The sequence below is a fragment of the Syngnathus floridae genome, chromosome 13 (genome assembly GCF_059516105.1).
Source record: "Syngnathus floridae isolate MCC-2025c chromosome 13, RoL_Sflo_1.0, whole genome shotgun sequence".
Lineage (NCBI taxonomy): Eukaryota > Metazoa > Chordata > Actinopteri > Syngnathiformes > Syngnathidae > Syngnathus > Syngnathus floridae.
In genome coordinates, this window is record NC_142425.1 from 11,626,838 (window position 1) to 11,640,189 (window position 13,352).

Sequence of the window (13,352 nt, forward strand, 5' to 3'; positions counted from 1 at the left end):
ATTTAAATAAAACAAGCATGCTGTGTGTGCCATTGAAAGTCCAGAGAGCTTATTCGAGGGAAAGGTGCGAATTGAGGAAGGCCTCGTCATTAGCATTAGCACACTAAGGCGAAAGAACTAATAAATAAACTATCAGCGTTTTTTTTTTTTAAACAAACCCGATTCACCTGGTTACGTCGCAGCATTTTCTTTTAAAACACGTCTCTGCTTTCAAATCTACTTTTGTGGTATATATAATCTGAATAGGTCTTGTTGTCCTTCACCAAAGGCTTGTTGGCCCACTCATGTCGTCACAAGTTACTTGCTCGTCTCGCTCTGCGGATGCTTTTCATAAAGTAAGGTCAGCGTTGTGAAATTTACGTCTGATGTAGCCTCGTGGCTGCCTGCTTTTCAGCGCTAGCGCAATGCTATTCCATCACTAATGAGCACAAGGACGTTGTGCGGTATGCCGAGACTAAATGCAAACAAAATAGCTTCTCTGTGGGTTATGGGATTTGAAAATTGCGTAACTACCCTCCACGCAGCAAGTAGATCATAGGCTCAAACATTAACCTTGCAGTATTTTCAGATGTTAATTGGCAAGATGTTAATTGGCAAACAGTTCTAAATGTGCAGAAATGATTTGTGTAGTTTTTAATGTACATTTTAGACCATTATTTCTTTTTTTTATCCCAGTGATTAGAAGCAGTGTAGAAAATGGAATACTTTTTGTGAAATTTCAAGGAGGGAGGCATGTTTCGAAATATATTTTCAAATATTTAAAAATTAGTTTCTTTCATTTTTACCTATTCTTTAATATATTCCAAGTAAATTGCAATAAAATAATGCAAATAGTAAAAGTGCAATTGTAATTCCATGCATTTTATGTGGTCTTTTCTTTTGTTGCCTTTATTTAGCTCAATGAGACCTTAAATAAGAAACAACTAATAGTTTTATAAATTTTACCCTCAAAGTTTTAACTGTGAAAAGAACAATGACAAAATGGGCTTCATCCTTTTATTGTGAAAACAAACCGTGTGAATCGTCAACAAATAAATACCACCATCACCAACAAGCAGCAAAAACAAACAAAAACAAATTTGGCTGTTGAGCCCACAGTGTTTAAAGTGCAATCAGTGATAACTGCCACCGTGCTACACCTCTCCATCTTGTGTCCTGCCTCGTGCGTGAGCTGTGGCGGGCGGAGCGGTCTGGAGGAACATCCGTCCATCTTTCAAGAGGCAAAAGGAGAGCCTCTCACGCTCTTCACGGTTACCCTCCTCTGGATGTGATTTGAGAAGCAACTTCTCCAAGAACAAAATAAAAATTCCAAAGAGGACGAAGGTCTCACACGGACGTGACGGTACGGACTTTGGCGGACAGCGCCTGCTTAAAGCGCCTTTTCAGGTCCTGCATGTTGGGCGACTTGGGGCGTTTCTTCTCAGCAGGTGCAGGGGGCGGTGACGATGGTAGCGTCGGCCGCTGCTTGGCTAGCTGGCAGCACAGTCTGTGGAAGGCACCGTGCACCTGATCGTAGTCCTCGCTGGCCGACACCTCGTAAAAGGCGCAGCCCAGATCAGCGGCCAGCAGGGGGCCCTCCTGGGATTCCACGCGGCGCAGGTGGAGCAGGTCCGCCTTGTTGGCCAGCAGGACCACGGGCGGCCCCCCGCCACTAATAGCACACCGCGATACTCTTTGGTGCAGCTGCGGCACCAGATCAAAGCTGTGGCGGTCTGTGACGGAGTACACCAGCACCACGGCATCGGCCCACTGCAGGGAGACCGAAACGTGGTTGGGGAGAACTACGCTATTGTCGTTCATCTGGAAAACAAAAACACAAAAGGTTAGCTTCCACCTCTCACAGTCTTTAAACCATCTCTTACATTTTTTTTAAGAGAATAATTTCTGCCTTAACATTCTATTTCCCTGTTAAGAGTAGATATTACTTTCATTAATTTTTAAAAACTTTTGCAAACAACCCAGGTTACGTTTAGTTTCACAGATCAACCTGAGAGTCTTCCACTCTCATTTTTCTCTCTCAGAACATACTGCTTGAAGCCTTGGCCATTTAAATAGTATCAGATAACTTCATCACAGAGAAGGGAAGAAAAAGGGAGAGCTGTTACCTCTGCACCAGGCGTGTCTTGAACCTGGAGGCTGACTTGCTCGCCGTCTACTTGGACCTCTCTGGAATACAGGTTACCTGCAAGCAAACACACAAAAGTTAATTATAAAATACTAAATAACAGTTTTTCGTTAAAAGATGTGACTACAATACATTAAAACAGAAATTAGATTAAAAAGAAACGCCAATTGTGTAAAATGGTAATAATACTCGAGAGTATCCAAATGTCCGACTCAAAGTTAGTGTTCGTGAACTCACCAGAATTCCTCTCGTAGTCCCCGATGAATCGCCTCGTCAGGAACCGCACAACAAGCGCTGAAAATGAACACAAAATAGCAATTTAACATCACTGGACACGCTGGAAAATGTTGCCATTTGCATCTTTGTCGTTTCAGTTTCTTACCGGTTTTGCCCACTCCGCCTGCACCAACCACGGCTATTTTAATAGCCCGGTTAGGGAGCGAGTAGTCCGGGGTTGCGCACTCCGCGATGGTCGTCATGTTGTGGATTAAACGCATTTTTGTTTCTCGCTGTTGTTGTCCTCTTTTCGTCACTGAAGGTTCGCCGTCCAAGTTTTTTAATTCTCGTAGCAAGATAGTTTATTGCAGTGAGATTCTTTTAAATATTAACGATTTGCCGATTAATAGGTGCAGAAAAGTCTCTAAGCTGACTTGACTGAGCTCCTTGGGAGAGCCGGCTTGTTTTATAGGGCAGGCAGTGTGCCTCATCCTGATTGGCTGACGGTAGAAGTTGCGTGTGGTGTTGGCTCCGCCCACAAGTGGACTCAAAAGCCCGATTTCTGCAAGAACAGGTGGCAGCTCAGGATAGAAACGTCCTTCCAAAAAAAACAACCTTGACATTGGCTTTCACGAGCAAAACTTGTTCCCTTGCATGAGTTTTTGATATATAAGGGAAAGTGGATGTCTCACATTTTTGAATTTTTAATGTATTCGTTACCGTATTTGCAAATAAAACCTCAGTTGACTAAACTGTTTAAAATCAAAGAATATTCCGACATGCTTGACAGCTGGCAACATGTAAACATGACTTGACATATTTGTGTCCCACTTTCCCGGCTGGCATTTAGCCTCCTGCTGCTAGGTCGTAGTCGTCCATCTTTCACACATTCGTTCCCTGAGCTGTGTTGGCATGCCAGGTTGGCACCGATTCCGCTTCGGTATGTCATTCTGATAAGCGTGCCGATGACAGCGAGCGGCCTCCAAAGGTCAAACTACCAGTGTCTTATCTTGGCATGCCATCCATCTTCAGAATACGTTTAGCTTGTGACCTTTTGCAGTGCTAAAAAAGTGATTTACAGAGCAATTTGTAATTAAACGTAATTATACCCTAATTTTCTTAAAATATATTTGATATTTAATGTAGATTAAACTGGGAAACATGTTTTTTTTGCTCTGGAACTCGATGAACATTCCGTAATGAATTTTAAGAGTATGGAATTAAAAGGTCACTCACTGATGTGGCTGGTTCGTAAGGTGGGGGTTGGATGGGGGTATTTATCAGGATTGAGGGCAATTGTCAAGAATCGTTGGGGTATTCATTGCAAATGGAATGTGAGGATAATTAGGGGTGCTTGCAGGCAGTGAAATTCAAAAATGAGGGGTTTTTTTTACCTTTATATCACAGAAGGATGTCCTTGTTGACACACACGTGAGGAACTTCCCAAGGCATGCAAGCCCCCTCCGGCAAGCCCTGGGGTCCCGATAGATTCTTATCATTCATTTGTCATTGTTTGGTTTTAGTTTATTTGTCAGGGAAGGATTCAATTTTCAATATCCTCACATTGAGCGCATCGGGATAAAAGTCAGTGACAAGAAGTCAATACCGGATTAGCATTGGCAAGGAGCAATGCGTGAAAAGGTTGTTGGGGCAAGCAAGCTCACACAAAGGCAAATAGCCCTTGTTGAGCTTCGCATTGAAATGCAAACCGGCCGACATGTTCCGCCATTTGCATAGTCAATGGCGGCCAGAGGAGATAAAATGAAGGGCTTGGCCCTTCTGTGTGTGTGTGAGTACTTTTACACAGGCCCTCCTCCCACCTGAGGAATTCCAGCCTTAGTCAAAGTTGTGAGTTGAGTTGAAAAATATTTCAATCCAAATTCAATCTCCATTCATGTCGCGCCGGCTGTTTACATTCCGCAAGCTGATCTCTGGCACGGCGGTGGATAATTAGGCCCCGTTGTGCACGTGCCCGGACGAACCATTATCCTGTGTGTGTGTGTCTGTGCGCGCGTGTGTGTACACCCCCCCGCCAGATTAAAAGCATTTAGTGTTGCAGCAATAACAGAAGACACTGAGAGTGCTTTCGCTGCATGTGACATGTACGTTTACGCTCTTAAGACTTTAAACTGCCTGATTATTGTCGTGTCACGTTGTTGACACGTTTTCTTCTTGTCACACTTGGGAGGAAGAAAATGGATCAATGACAATTTTGCACAAGGTAACAAAAAAGGGAAAAAAAATTGCGTTACCGACAAAAGGTTCAGGCCTCTAGGGCAGAAGTGATCGCACCCTTTGAATTATGGCTGTGATCGGGTCAGGACGTTTTCTAATGAATCGCAGGCATTGTGTTGTTTTTTTTTGTCTGTACATGTTGAGAGACAAACTGAAAGCATATCTGACGTTGAAGTAATGCGGTTGCTGCTTTTCCTGCGATTAGTGCTTTCAGTGTTTGCGAGCCAAGACGCATGCAACACCGCGAGTATCATCATTGTTACGCATTCCATTCTTTGGGGGGGTTCAAAAGAGGCAAACAGTATTTTTTTTTATCTGCTTAAGATCTGTGTCTAACATGGCTGCCGGGGAAATAACAATATCATGACCCGAGATTACCAGCAACAATAACCAATCTAGGGTCAGTTTTGTATTTATTTTGTATTTAATTTAATTTATGGGAGAGTGCCCCACCAAATTGAGAAGACGGTGAAAAAAATATGTTGTGCCTTTATTTATATTTAATACAGTGAAACATTTATTTTATATATTTGCTGCATTTCAGATGTGTTAATGCTCTTATCCCACTACGCTCGTCAATGAGGTTCATTTTCAGACCTGGCAGTGAAGAAGAAAACCGCCGCGATGGGCTACAGCGCCCGCGGGCCCCGGCGTACGTGCTAGCTCGTTGTTCCCACAGGGTACGTGCCGTACGATGTACAAACTGCGCGTGCAAATTGGCACGGACAAAGGAAAGACTCATGCGTCAGACAACTTGAACCGACTCCTTCAAAAGTGCTGCTTGTAGCACACTTGCTGTGAAACAATATTTTAATAAGTGGCTTAAATTGCCACAGTCTCATTTTCCTGCCATTTATTTGACTGTTTTTACGCACACATGGAAAGCACCTTATTGGGGGTGGGGGGGGTTGGTGACGTACAATCCCAATCGGAACATGTATGCTTCGCTACCAAAACAGACATATTTTTTATTATCTGGTAGTTATGGACCACAGATTTAAGGCCATAAAAATGTAAGTGGTTATTTTGGCACAGATCACGACACAAAAAAAACTTCAGTCGCATAAATAGAGTAAAGAGTAGAATCAAACTCATGTAGAAAACATCATTTTAAAAAAATAGGTTTCAAAAATACTGTTGATGAGCGGTATCGGTGCTTGGTATCAGTACTCGTGCTGGTATCGCAGTTTTTAGGATGGAGCGTTGGCATTTCAATTAATTTTAATGGGGAAAATGATTTGATTCACGTCGAAATGTAGTATAATTACAAAGTGAGGAAGGCTACGGTTGTGTAAAGGTAGCAGCGTACTCTAGCACTACTCCGAAAGCAACATGTCGCATTACGTGTTCCGCCCGCCAGGACTGAAAAAGTGGGTCAACAAGCTCCCTTCCTAAAAACATCTGCTTTTGTTGTGATGAGGGCAGGCGAGGGCATGCGTTGCCATGTGTGTGTCTGCGTGAGTGTCCATCAGTGTGTCATCGTTAAAAGGAAATACGGATATCTCTTCGGTCAGAAAAACAAATTGCAGATGGAGTGAGTGCATCTCTTCCGGGAGAAAATTGTTATTGATTATGTGATGTCTTTGTTGCTCACTACTATCCATCTAGCAATCAACTCATTCATTCATCCATCTATCCATTCATCCACCTATCTTTATATAATTTTGAGAGCTTGGAAGTACTAACAAACAATTGCGAAATGCGGTTGCATAAGTGTGCACACCCGCTAAAAACTGGGGATAAGGCTGGGTCACATTCAATCTCATGCTAAAAGGGAGTGAATGCACACCTTCGATCTTTCCAGGTGCCTCTGATTGACCTAAATATGTTCGACTGGACTTTCCTGACATTTCTTTTGGCTTTCCAGCAGAAGCCTGAAGATTTTTTTAACATGCTAACTGCTCGTGACGATCATCATTAGTACGACCCCGCTGTTGAGAATAGTTCATTTATTTTAATGTGCCTGTTTTATTGACACCATTATGTAGAAAGTAGGTCAATGTTTGATCCATATGCATGCCTCCTTCACACGTCAATCAATTAGCGGCGAGCGTTACTCAAGTTGAAGCAATTGCATTTGTGAGGCAGCCGCTGAGTTGGCGACATGACAATGCCGATGGTCTCGCTATTATGTCGTCGGAATAAGTGTGTCACTTGCCGTTATGCAAACAACCTCGTTAATAAATCGTATTTTTACGATCCATATTTGCATTCATTCAGCTAGCCCAGCTGACTTTGGGCGATAGGCTACGTCCACAGCTAGAACACTGTAGCTAGTTCACATTCATGGAGCCATTTTGCCGCCCATCCAAAAATAATTAGAAGCAAACAATCGAGGCTTGACCGCAGTCAAACACCTAACGTACCGCTAAGTGTTCCCTCTGCTTGCATTGAGTGTTTTTGTGATGATGAGCTCTGCATGTCCATCTGCCGTGTTGCCAGCACGCCCTGTTGCTGATCTGTTTAATGAAGCCTCTGCCTCAGACATGACCAATTGAGACCGTTGGGAACACAGTGTACTAAAGCCAAGAGGCATGCCAGGCCTTATTTGTGTGTGTGTGGGTGTGTGTGCGTGTCGTAATGATTCCTCATCTATCCTCTATTACAGGGGCCACCGAGAGCTACTTCTTGTAAACTGATTAGTCCCAATTTCATACATGTCTGAAATAACAAATTTGCTCAAATGACCTTTAATACTATTAGTTATGTTAATAATTAATGATATTCACTTTCATTCACGTAAATATTTTTTGCAACACTTCCAGATCATCAGCCTTGTGAGCGGATGGCTGTGTGTGAGTGTCCGGGCGTGTCGTGGCCTACAGCAGCTGCTCGTGGGTTTTCACGTAAGTAGCCACAAAGGTTTGGGGGTTTTGAGATCATTTCAATGACACAGCTTCATATTTTTGCGTTGGCTTTTACAGGAAACATGCTTATGATGCATGAAAAAGGTCTTCCATGTGCAGTGAAAGTGTAAACATCCTGCCTGGAGACCACGCTTCGCCTACCTGGTATAATCTTGTTGTGGAAACAAAATTCCAAGGTACCCACAGATCAAAAAGGAAGATTTTATCTCCATCAGCGGAGAGGTTTCCGGCCCTATTTTGGTTTCATGGATGTCGCTGAGTGTTCATCAGCCGCAAGCAAGCACACAAAGAGCTAGGGCAAAGTTAAACAAAAAAAAAAAAAGCGGTGTGACTCAGACAAATTAATACAGTCCATCCACACAGGGACAGAAATAGCAAAACAAGTCTGTGGAACGTTTTGTATTGAAAGGCCACCAGTTGCAATTGTTTCCTCATCAATTACAGGCTGACGTAATGTAAGCAAACGAAGGTGCATACCAAACATGATGCCCTCACCATCCTCCGCTGCCCTTTCCCTTTTGAAGTGCCTTTCATCCCAATTATTTGTTGTTTTCCTTTATTTGGGGGGCTCCATATTTAAATGCTAAGCAGATAATTGCGGACGGGTTGTTATGTAAGCACAAAGCAGGATAGTGCATTCTGAGGGTGGGAGAACCCCTACAGAGAGAATTCTATAAAAAACACCCACCCACCCATTTGAAGCAGTTAAGAAGAAAGTTCAAGAAAATTTTTCACAAATTCACTGAAACTGTAGAATCTGCAGATCATTTATTTTAGGTGAGTTTTACATAGGAGTTGTCTGCCTGGGAGTTTAGAATACAATAAAATAGAAATAACTATAATTGCACAAACATTTTTTTATTTATTTTTCAGCCTAATTTGTATTTGAAATGTGACGGTCAAAAATGTAAACAACAAAATATAAGCAAATATTGTACCCATTTCGAAAAATCACGTCGAGGCTAATGATTGGTTGCAGCTCAGCCATGTCCCCTGTGATTGGCTGTAGCTCTCTTTCAATCAAATACTTACCTCCGAACCAATCATTAGGTTTGGCGGCAGGTGGGCGGGGCTACATGACGTCCCCACGGAAGCATTTCCCTGTTTGTTTGCTAACAACCGCCCTCTCCAAACCACACCATTATGCTTGTTTTTCATGTCTTCTGACGATGGAGCCGCTTCGTCTCTAAGTTCCTCTCCACTCTCTCAGAGGTCTTCGCTGCCCGTATGGTGCCGCGGGTCTGCGTTGCGACGCCGCCCGGGGCTTCTTGCAGTGTGTGTGGCCTTGTTTGCTCCGTCAGTCATGTTTATTTCCTGAAGATGGCGGCCAGGGGGACACTGTGAACTAAATGACTGTCAGAAACATCGCCTCCATTTGTAATATGGTGAGTACAAAGTGCTCGGTTGTTTGTGGTGCAAGGCGGAGTAGCTCCCGTCTCGAACCGAGCGAGGGATTGTGGTGTGCGGTGGCTGAAAGTTGACACTCAGGGAGCTGTCAGGGCACCATTAAATATGTATAATAGCAATTGCCGTGTCGATAATAGTGTAATTTATGTGTTAGCGCTTTGTGGTTGTGTTAAGTTTACACCACAGACCGAGAGAAAGGCGTATCACTGAACAGTCATCTGTGTTTGTGTCGCGTTCAGGGACTCACGCTTCCTCCGGACGGTAAACCCATCATGACGTCACTGTGATCTAATGACGTAAGATTTCTGGACCATACCATTTTCTGGGTTCTTAATTTTAGGGTGAAAGAATTTTCCTGTTGTAAAGCAAAACGCTGAAAAAAATAATGAACGATTGAAGAAATGTTGGTGGAATATTGAAATGGACAGGGGGGGGGGGTACTTGATTTTCGGGGTGGAAGGGAATCTCCATGTCATCACCCAGAACACCCCCAAAAAGAAATTAGAGTTTAACAAATACAGGGATTTTTGTTGTTGGTGGTATTCATTGTGAATAAAATTCAAAACAATAGCATCAGACACTATTTTATGTATTAATTTGCCCAAATCCTGAATGGTACTGTCTGTCCATTAGTTGTCGATCAGGCTCCATCTTGACTGGAAGCTCAAAGCTCTTGCAGTTAATAGAAAAGCAAACAATGAATCCCGAAACAGTGATTGACATGAAAGTGCGCTAATGCTATGACTTCTTGGATCGCTGGCACAAAGCGCCATTCAACATCTTTGTTTTGACGCTCGGAACCGACCATCAGTGGCCGTCAAGGGCGCCCGCCGGCTAAATTGTCGCCTGCGTCGTCACGACAAAGCCTCGCTTTGAGCTTGGGAAGATGCCGACTCGGCGCCGAGATAAGCGCTCGGGCCCAGCAATCATCTGTAAAACACACCTAGACAATTTAGACCGGATCTGTTTTCGGCTGCCCAACAAACAGCACTGTGGGAAAGACTTTGAGCAGGACCTCCGCCAAGACAAAAGCTTACTCATTTTGCTTGTCGTCTCTCTGCTTCGCAGGGCACCAATGCCTCGGCTCTGGAGAAAGACATCGGCCCCGAGCAGTTCCCCATCAATGAGCACTACTTTGGTCTGGTCAATGTAAGCATCAACACAAATACGCTGGTGCCTTAAGATGTGAGTTCAATTTGTTCCATGACCACATTTTGTAACTCAAAGCAAGAAAAAACATCATTCCCCGTTGAAATGATTGGAAATGCCATGAAGCAATTCCCTCAAAACAACAAACAAAATATGATGTGAGTGCCGTGGCCACCAGAGGGCAGTATAAGACAAGTGTTGCTGCGGTCATTGTGTTTTGTTTGACTTGTCTTGAATCAGTGACGCATCATCTGTCAGAGGTGGTGCAATTAGATATGACTTGAAGAGTTGAGACATAGACAATTTGAATCGCCGCCAGGGCTGATCTTGCTGTTCCGGAACATAATGACTCTAAGAGGACCATCTAAAGTTCTGTCATTGTTCTTTGGATTCCTTCCCGGCAGTTTGGCAACACGTGCTACTGCAACTCGGTGCTGCAGGCACTCTACTTCTGCCGGCCCTTTCGCGAGAACGTGCTGGCCTACAAGGCCCAGCAGAAGAAGAAGGAGAACCTGCTCACCTGCCTGGCCGACCTCTTCCACTCCATCACCACGCAGAAGAAGAAAGTGGGCGTCATCCCACCCAAGAAGTTCATCTCGCGCCTGCGCAAGGAGAACGGTGAGGAGACCGCCTCGTCTTCGTATACGCGCACATCTGAAAAGCATTTTGTTTCTTAATCGGGATTTTTCTGCAGACCTCTTCGACAATTATATGCAGCAGGACGCCCACGAGTTCCTCAACTACCTGCTGAACACGGTGGCTGACATCCTGCAGGAGGAGAAGAAGCAAGAGAAGCAGAACGGTCGCCTGAAGAACCACGGCCCCCCCGTCGAGGCCGAGACAACGACGACGGAGAACAAGACAGAGCCCACCTGGGTGCACGACATCTTCCAAGGCACGCTGACCAACGAGACGCGCTGCCTCAACTGCGAGACGGTGAGTGGCCGCCACATTTGGTAGAAATATTGGTAGAAGACAATAAATATATTTAAAAAAATGAGGTGCCCTGGCATCCAAAATGTGTCCACCTCGGTTTTAAGCTTCTCTCGATGTCTTTGCCAGGTGAGCAGCAAAGATGAGGATTTCCTCGACCTTTCCGTGGACGTGGAGCAGAACACGTCGATCACGCACTGCCTCAGGTAGTTTTGCTTTTAGAAATGAGCCAAAGTAGGTCAGATTGACAATCCCACCACCCCCCTTTGCAGGGACTTCAGCAACACGGAGACGCTGTGCAGTGAATACAAGTACTACTGTGAGATGTGCTGCAGCAAGCAGGAGGCGCAGAAACGGTCAGTGAACGCACCGCCGCCAAACACTGGACTTGAGTTGACGCCTGCAAATGTGTGTATTGCAGAATGTGCGTGAAGAAACTGCCCATGATTCTGGCGCTGCACCTGAAGCGCTTCAAGTACATGGAGCAGCTGCACCGCTACACCAAGCTGTCCTACCGCGTCGTCTTCCCCCTGGAGCTCCGCCTCTTCAACACGTCCAGCGACGCCGTCAACCTGGACCGCATGTATGACCTGGTTGCTGTGGTGGTCCACTGCGGAAGGTGAGATGGACCGCTTCCGTTATCGCTCGGACACCTTCGATTGCTTAAATGGAACACTTGTGTGTGTGTTGTGTGTGTTCAGCGGTCCGAACCGAGGGCATTACATCACCATCGTGAAGAGTCATGCCTTCTGGCTGCTGTTTGACGATGACATCGTGGAGGTGCGTAACGTTCTCTTCTTTCCCTTTGCTCCGCCCGCTACGGTTATCTCATCGGCCCAAAACCTCCCCGCAGAAAATCGACGCTCACGCCATCGAAGAGTTTTACGGACTTACCTCAGACATTTCCAAGAACTCCGAGTCGGGATACATCCTCTTCTACCAGTCCAGGGAGTGATCGGCGTCCTCCCCTTGTCTTCTCACCCCCCTCCCCTACTTTTGAACTGACTTCACCTGCATCTGAGCGCACTTTATGCAAATTTAGCCCTGCTCTTTGACTGAGAGATTGGCGTATGAAGTGACCCGTTGTCATTCCTCTCTCGTCCTATGCATTTTTTGTAAAGTGATATGTTAATTTTGTCAAGCTACCTACCAACGGGATCAGCCGGCACAGCACATTTACGACATATTCTGTAGATGGAGTCTTTCTCTTGTATTTATTGAACTTATTTATTACTATTAGCACTAACCGCAGCACTATAGATTTTTTTTTTTTGCATTTTTGCGGTGCTTAGCGCAGACGTCCATTGTTCCAGTTTGAGCAGTCTGACGTAAGTGGGCTTCCTTACTGTCGTTTTTTTCTTCACTTTTAAATGTGTTTTTGCTCATTTGAACACTATTTTTTGCTAATCAATAAACATAAAATACCACATCTGGTGGAAACTAAGGCTTTTAAATCTCTGTTGAACTCAAGTTCAGTGAAGAACATTTAATATTTGGTTGCAGAAGCCGTACTTGAAAAAAAATCGCATCTCGGCTTCCACTCGCTGACTTGACTTTCTTCATCCATAAGGCTTTTCCAGGGCTGTGGTTGACTCGGACAGTTGAAGATCATCCAAGCTTTGCACCGATGAAGTCCTTTTGTTGTGTTGTTCTGTCGCATGATTAAGTCTTTCAGTTTTCTTACAAACTTACCATTGTTTCTTTTGATTCTTCCTGTCGTCGGACTTTGTTCTTGCATTATTGATGTAAATGATGTTTGTGGTAAATATTCATGCCATTGCGTTAAGTCCATTTTACCCCCAGGAAGTTATTTTTAGCTTTTCATACATGTTTCTTGTGGGGGGGGTTTCCACTCTGTGCCAAATTGATGTAGACCTTGTCATGAAAATTGCCTTTATTTTCTTAGTAAACATGTACAGGAGTGCTATAGTATGTAAAAATCAGCAACATTATTATTTTTTTTAAGGATGTCTTCAAGAGTTAAGCGTGCAACAGTGCTGTTTTTCTTGCTTGGACAAGTCATGGGATTGGTGGAGAAAGCACTTTCAGTCATGTTATGCACTCACTTTGTTGACTCGCAACTGACCGTAGCAAGGAGAGCGCTGCCTCAAGACATGATGATGATGAGGAGGAGGAGGATAGGGTTCCAAATTGGGATTAGAGGTTTCAAACTAGAAGAGAGAATGTGTAGGGTCAGAACATTGAGAATGTATTATGTGGGAGTATTTACAAGTCAAAATAGCGGGTGGAATTTAAATAAAAACAAAGAATAAGATTAATGAGTGACTGTTTTTTGCTTTCAATGACCTTGTGTAGTACGGCTTTTTTTTTAATGACCATGTAAGTTTTTTTTTTTTTTTAAACGTGCTCATTTTATTTTGTGTCTTTTGATGGAGCAGCAGTACTACCTGCTGTCGAGA

General features: G+C 44.1%; 2 protein-coding genes across 2 annotated transcripts; one reads left to right on the top strand and one right to left on the bottom strand.

Moving 5' to 3' along the window:
• Positions 1 to 181: 181 nt before the first annotated feature.
• Positions 182 to 13,211, top strand: usp46 (ubiquitin specific peptidase 46). Its single transcript, XM_088393795.1, has 15 exons — positions 182 to 1,342; positions 1,428 to 1,608; positions 1,684 to 1,822; positions 2,022 to 2,177; positions 7,342 to 7,422; positions 7,501 to 7,619; positions 8,656 to 8,828; positions 9,919 to 9,999; positions 10,404 to 10,617; positions 10,694 to 10,935; positions 11,062 to 11,138; positions 11,205 to 11,288; positions 11,354 to 11,551; positions 11,634 to 11,712; positions 11,786 to 13,211. Exons 7-15 carry the CDS (start codon positions 8,793 to 8,795, stop codon positions 11,885 to 11,887), a joined length of 1,113 nt encoding a protein of 370 aa, XP_088249921.1. The 5' UTR covers positions 182 to 1,342; positions 1,428 to 1,608; positions 1,684 to 1,822; positions 2,022 to 2,177; positions 7,342 to 7,422; positions 7,501 to 7,619; positions 8,656 to 8,792; the 3' UTR covers positions 11,888 to 13,211.
• On the bottom strand, positions 983 to 2,807 carry rasl11b (RAS-like, family 11, member B). Its single transcript, XM_088393796.1, has 4 exons — positions 2,508 to 2,807; positions 2,363 to 2,419; positions 2,106 to 2,182; positions 983 to 1,800 (listed from the first exon to the last, which is right to left on the bottom strand). The coding sequence occupies exons 1-4, from the start codon at positions 2,620 to 2,622 to the stop codon at positions 1,327 to 1,329; spliced, it is 723 nt and encodes a 240-aa protein (XP_088249922.1). The 5' UTR covers positions 2,623 to 2,807; the 3' UTR covers positions 983 to 1,326.
• Positions 13,212 to 13,352: the final 141 nt, after the last annotated feature.

Bases quoted from the DNA above. Each gene is read 5' to 3' on its own strand.
- rasl11b (XM_088393796.1), bottom strand. From the start codon at position 2,622: ATGCGTTTAATCCACAACATGACGACCATCGCGGAGTGCGCAACCCCG. The intron at 2,183-2,362 runs GTGAGTTCACGA...GTTTGCTTGCAG, and splicing joins GGACTACGAGAGGAATTCTG to GTAACCTGTATTCCAGAGAG. The intron at 1,801-2,105 runs GTAACAGCTCTC...TTTGTTTTCCAG, and splicing joins AAGACACGCCTGGTGCAGAG to ATGAACGACAATAGCGTAGT.
- usp46 (XM_088393795.1), top strand. From the start codon at position 8,793: ATGACTGTCAGAAACATCGCCTCCATTTGTAATATG. The intron at 10,618-10,693 runs GTGAGGAGACCG...ATTTTTCTGCAG, and splicing joins GCGCCTGCGCAAGGAGAACG to ACCTCTTCGACAATTATATG. The intron at 10,936-11,061 runs GTGAGTGGCCGC...TGTCTTTGCCAG, and splicing joins GCTGCCTCAACTGCGAGACG to GTGAGCAGCAAAGATGAGGA.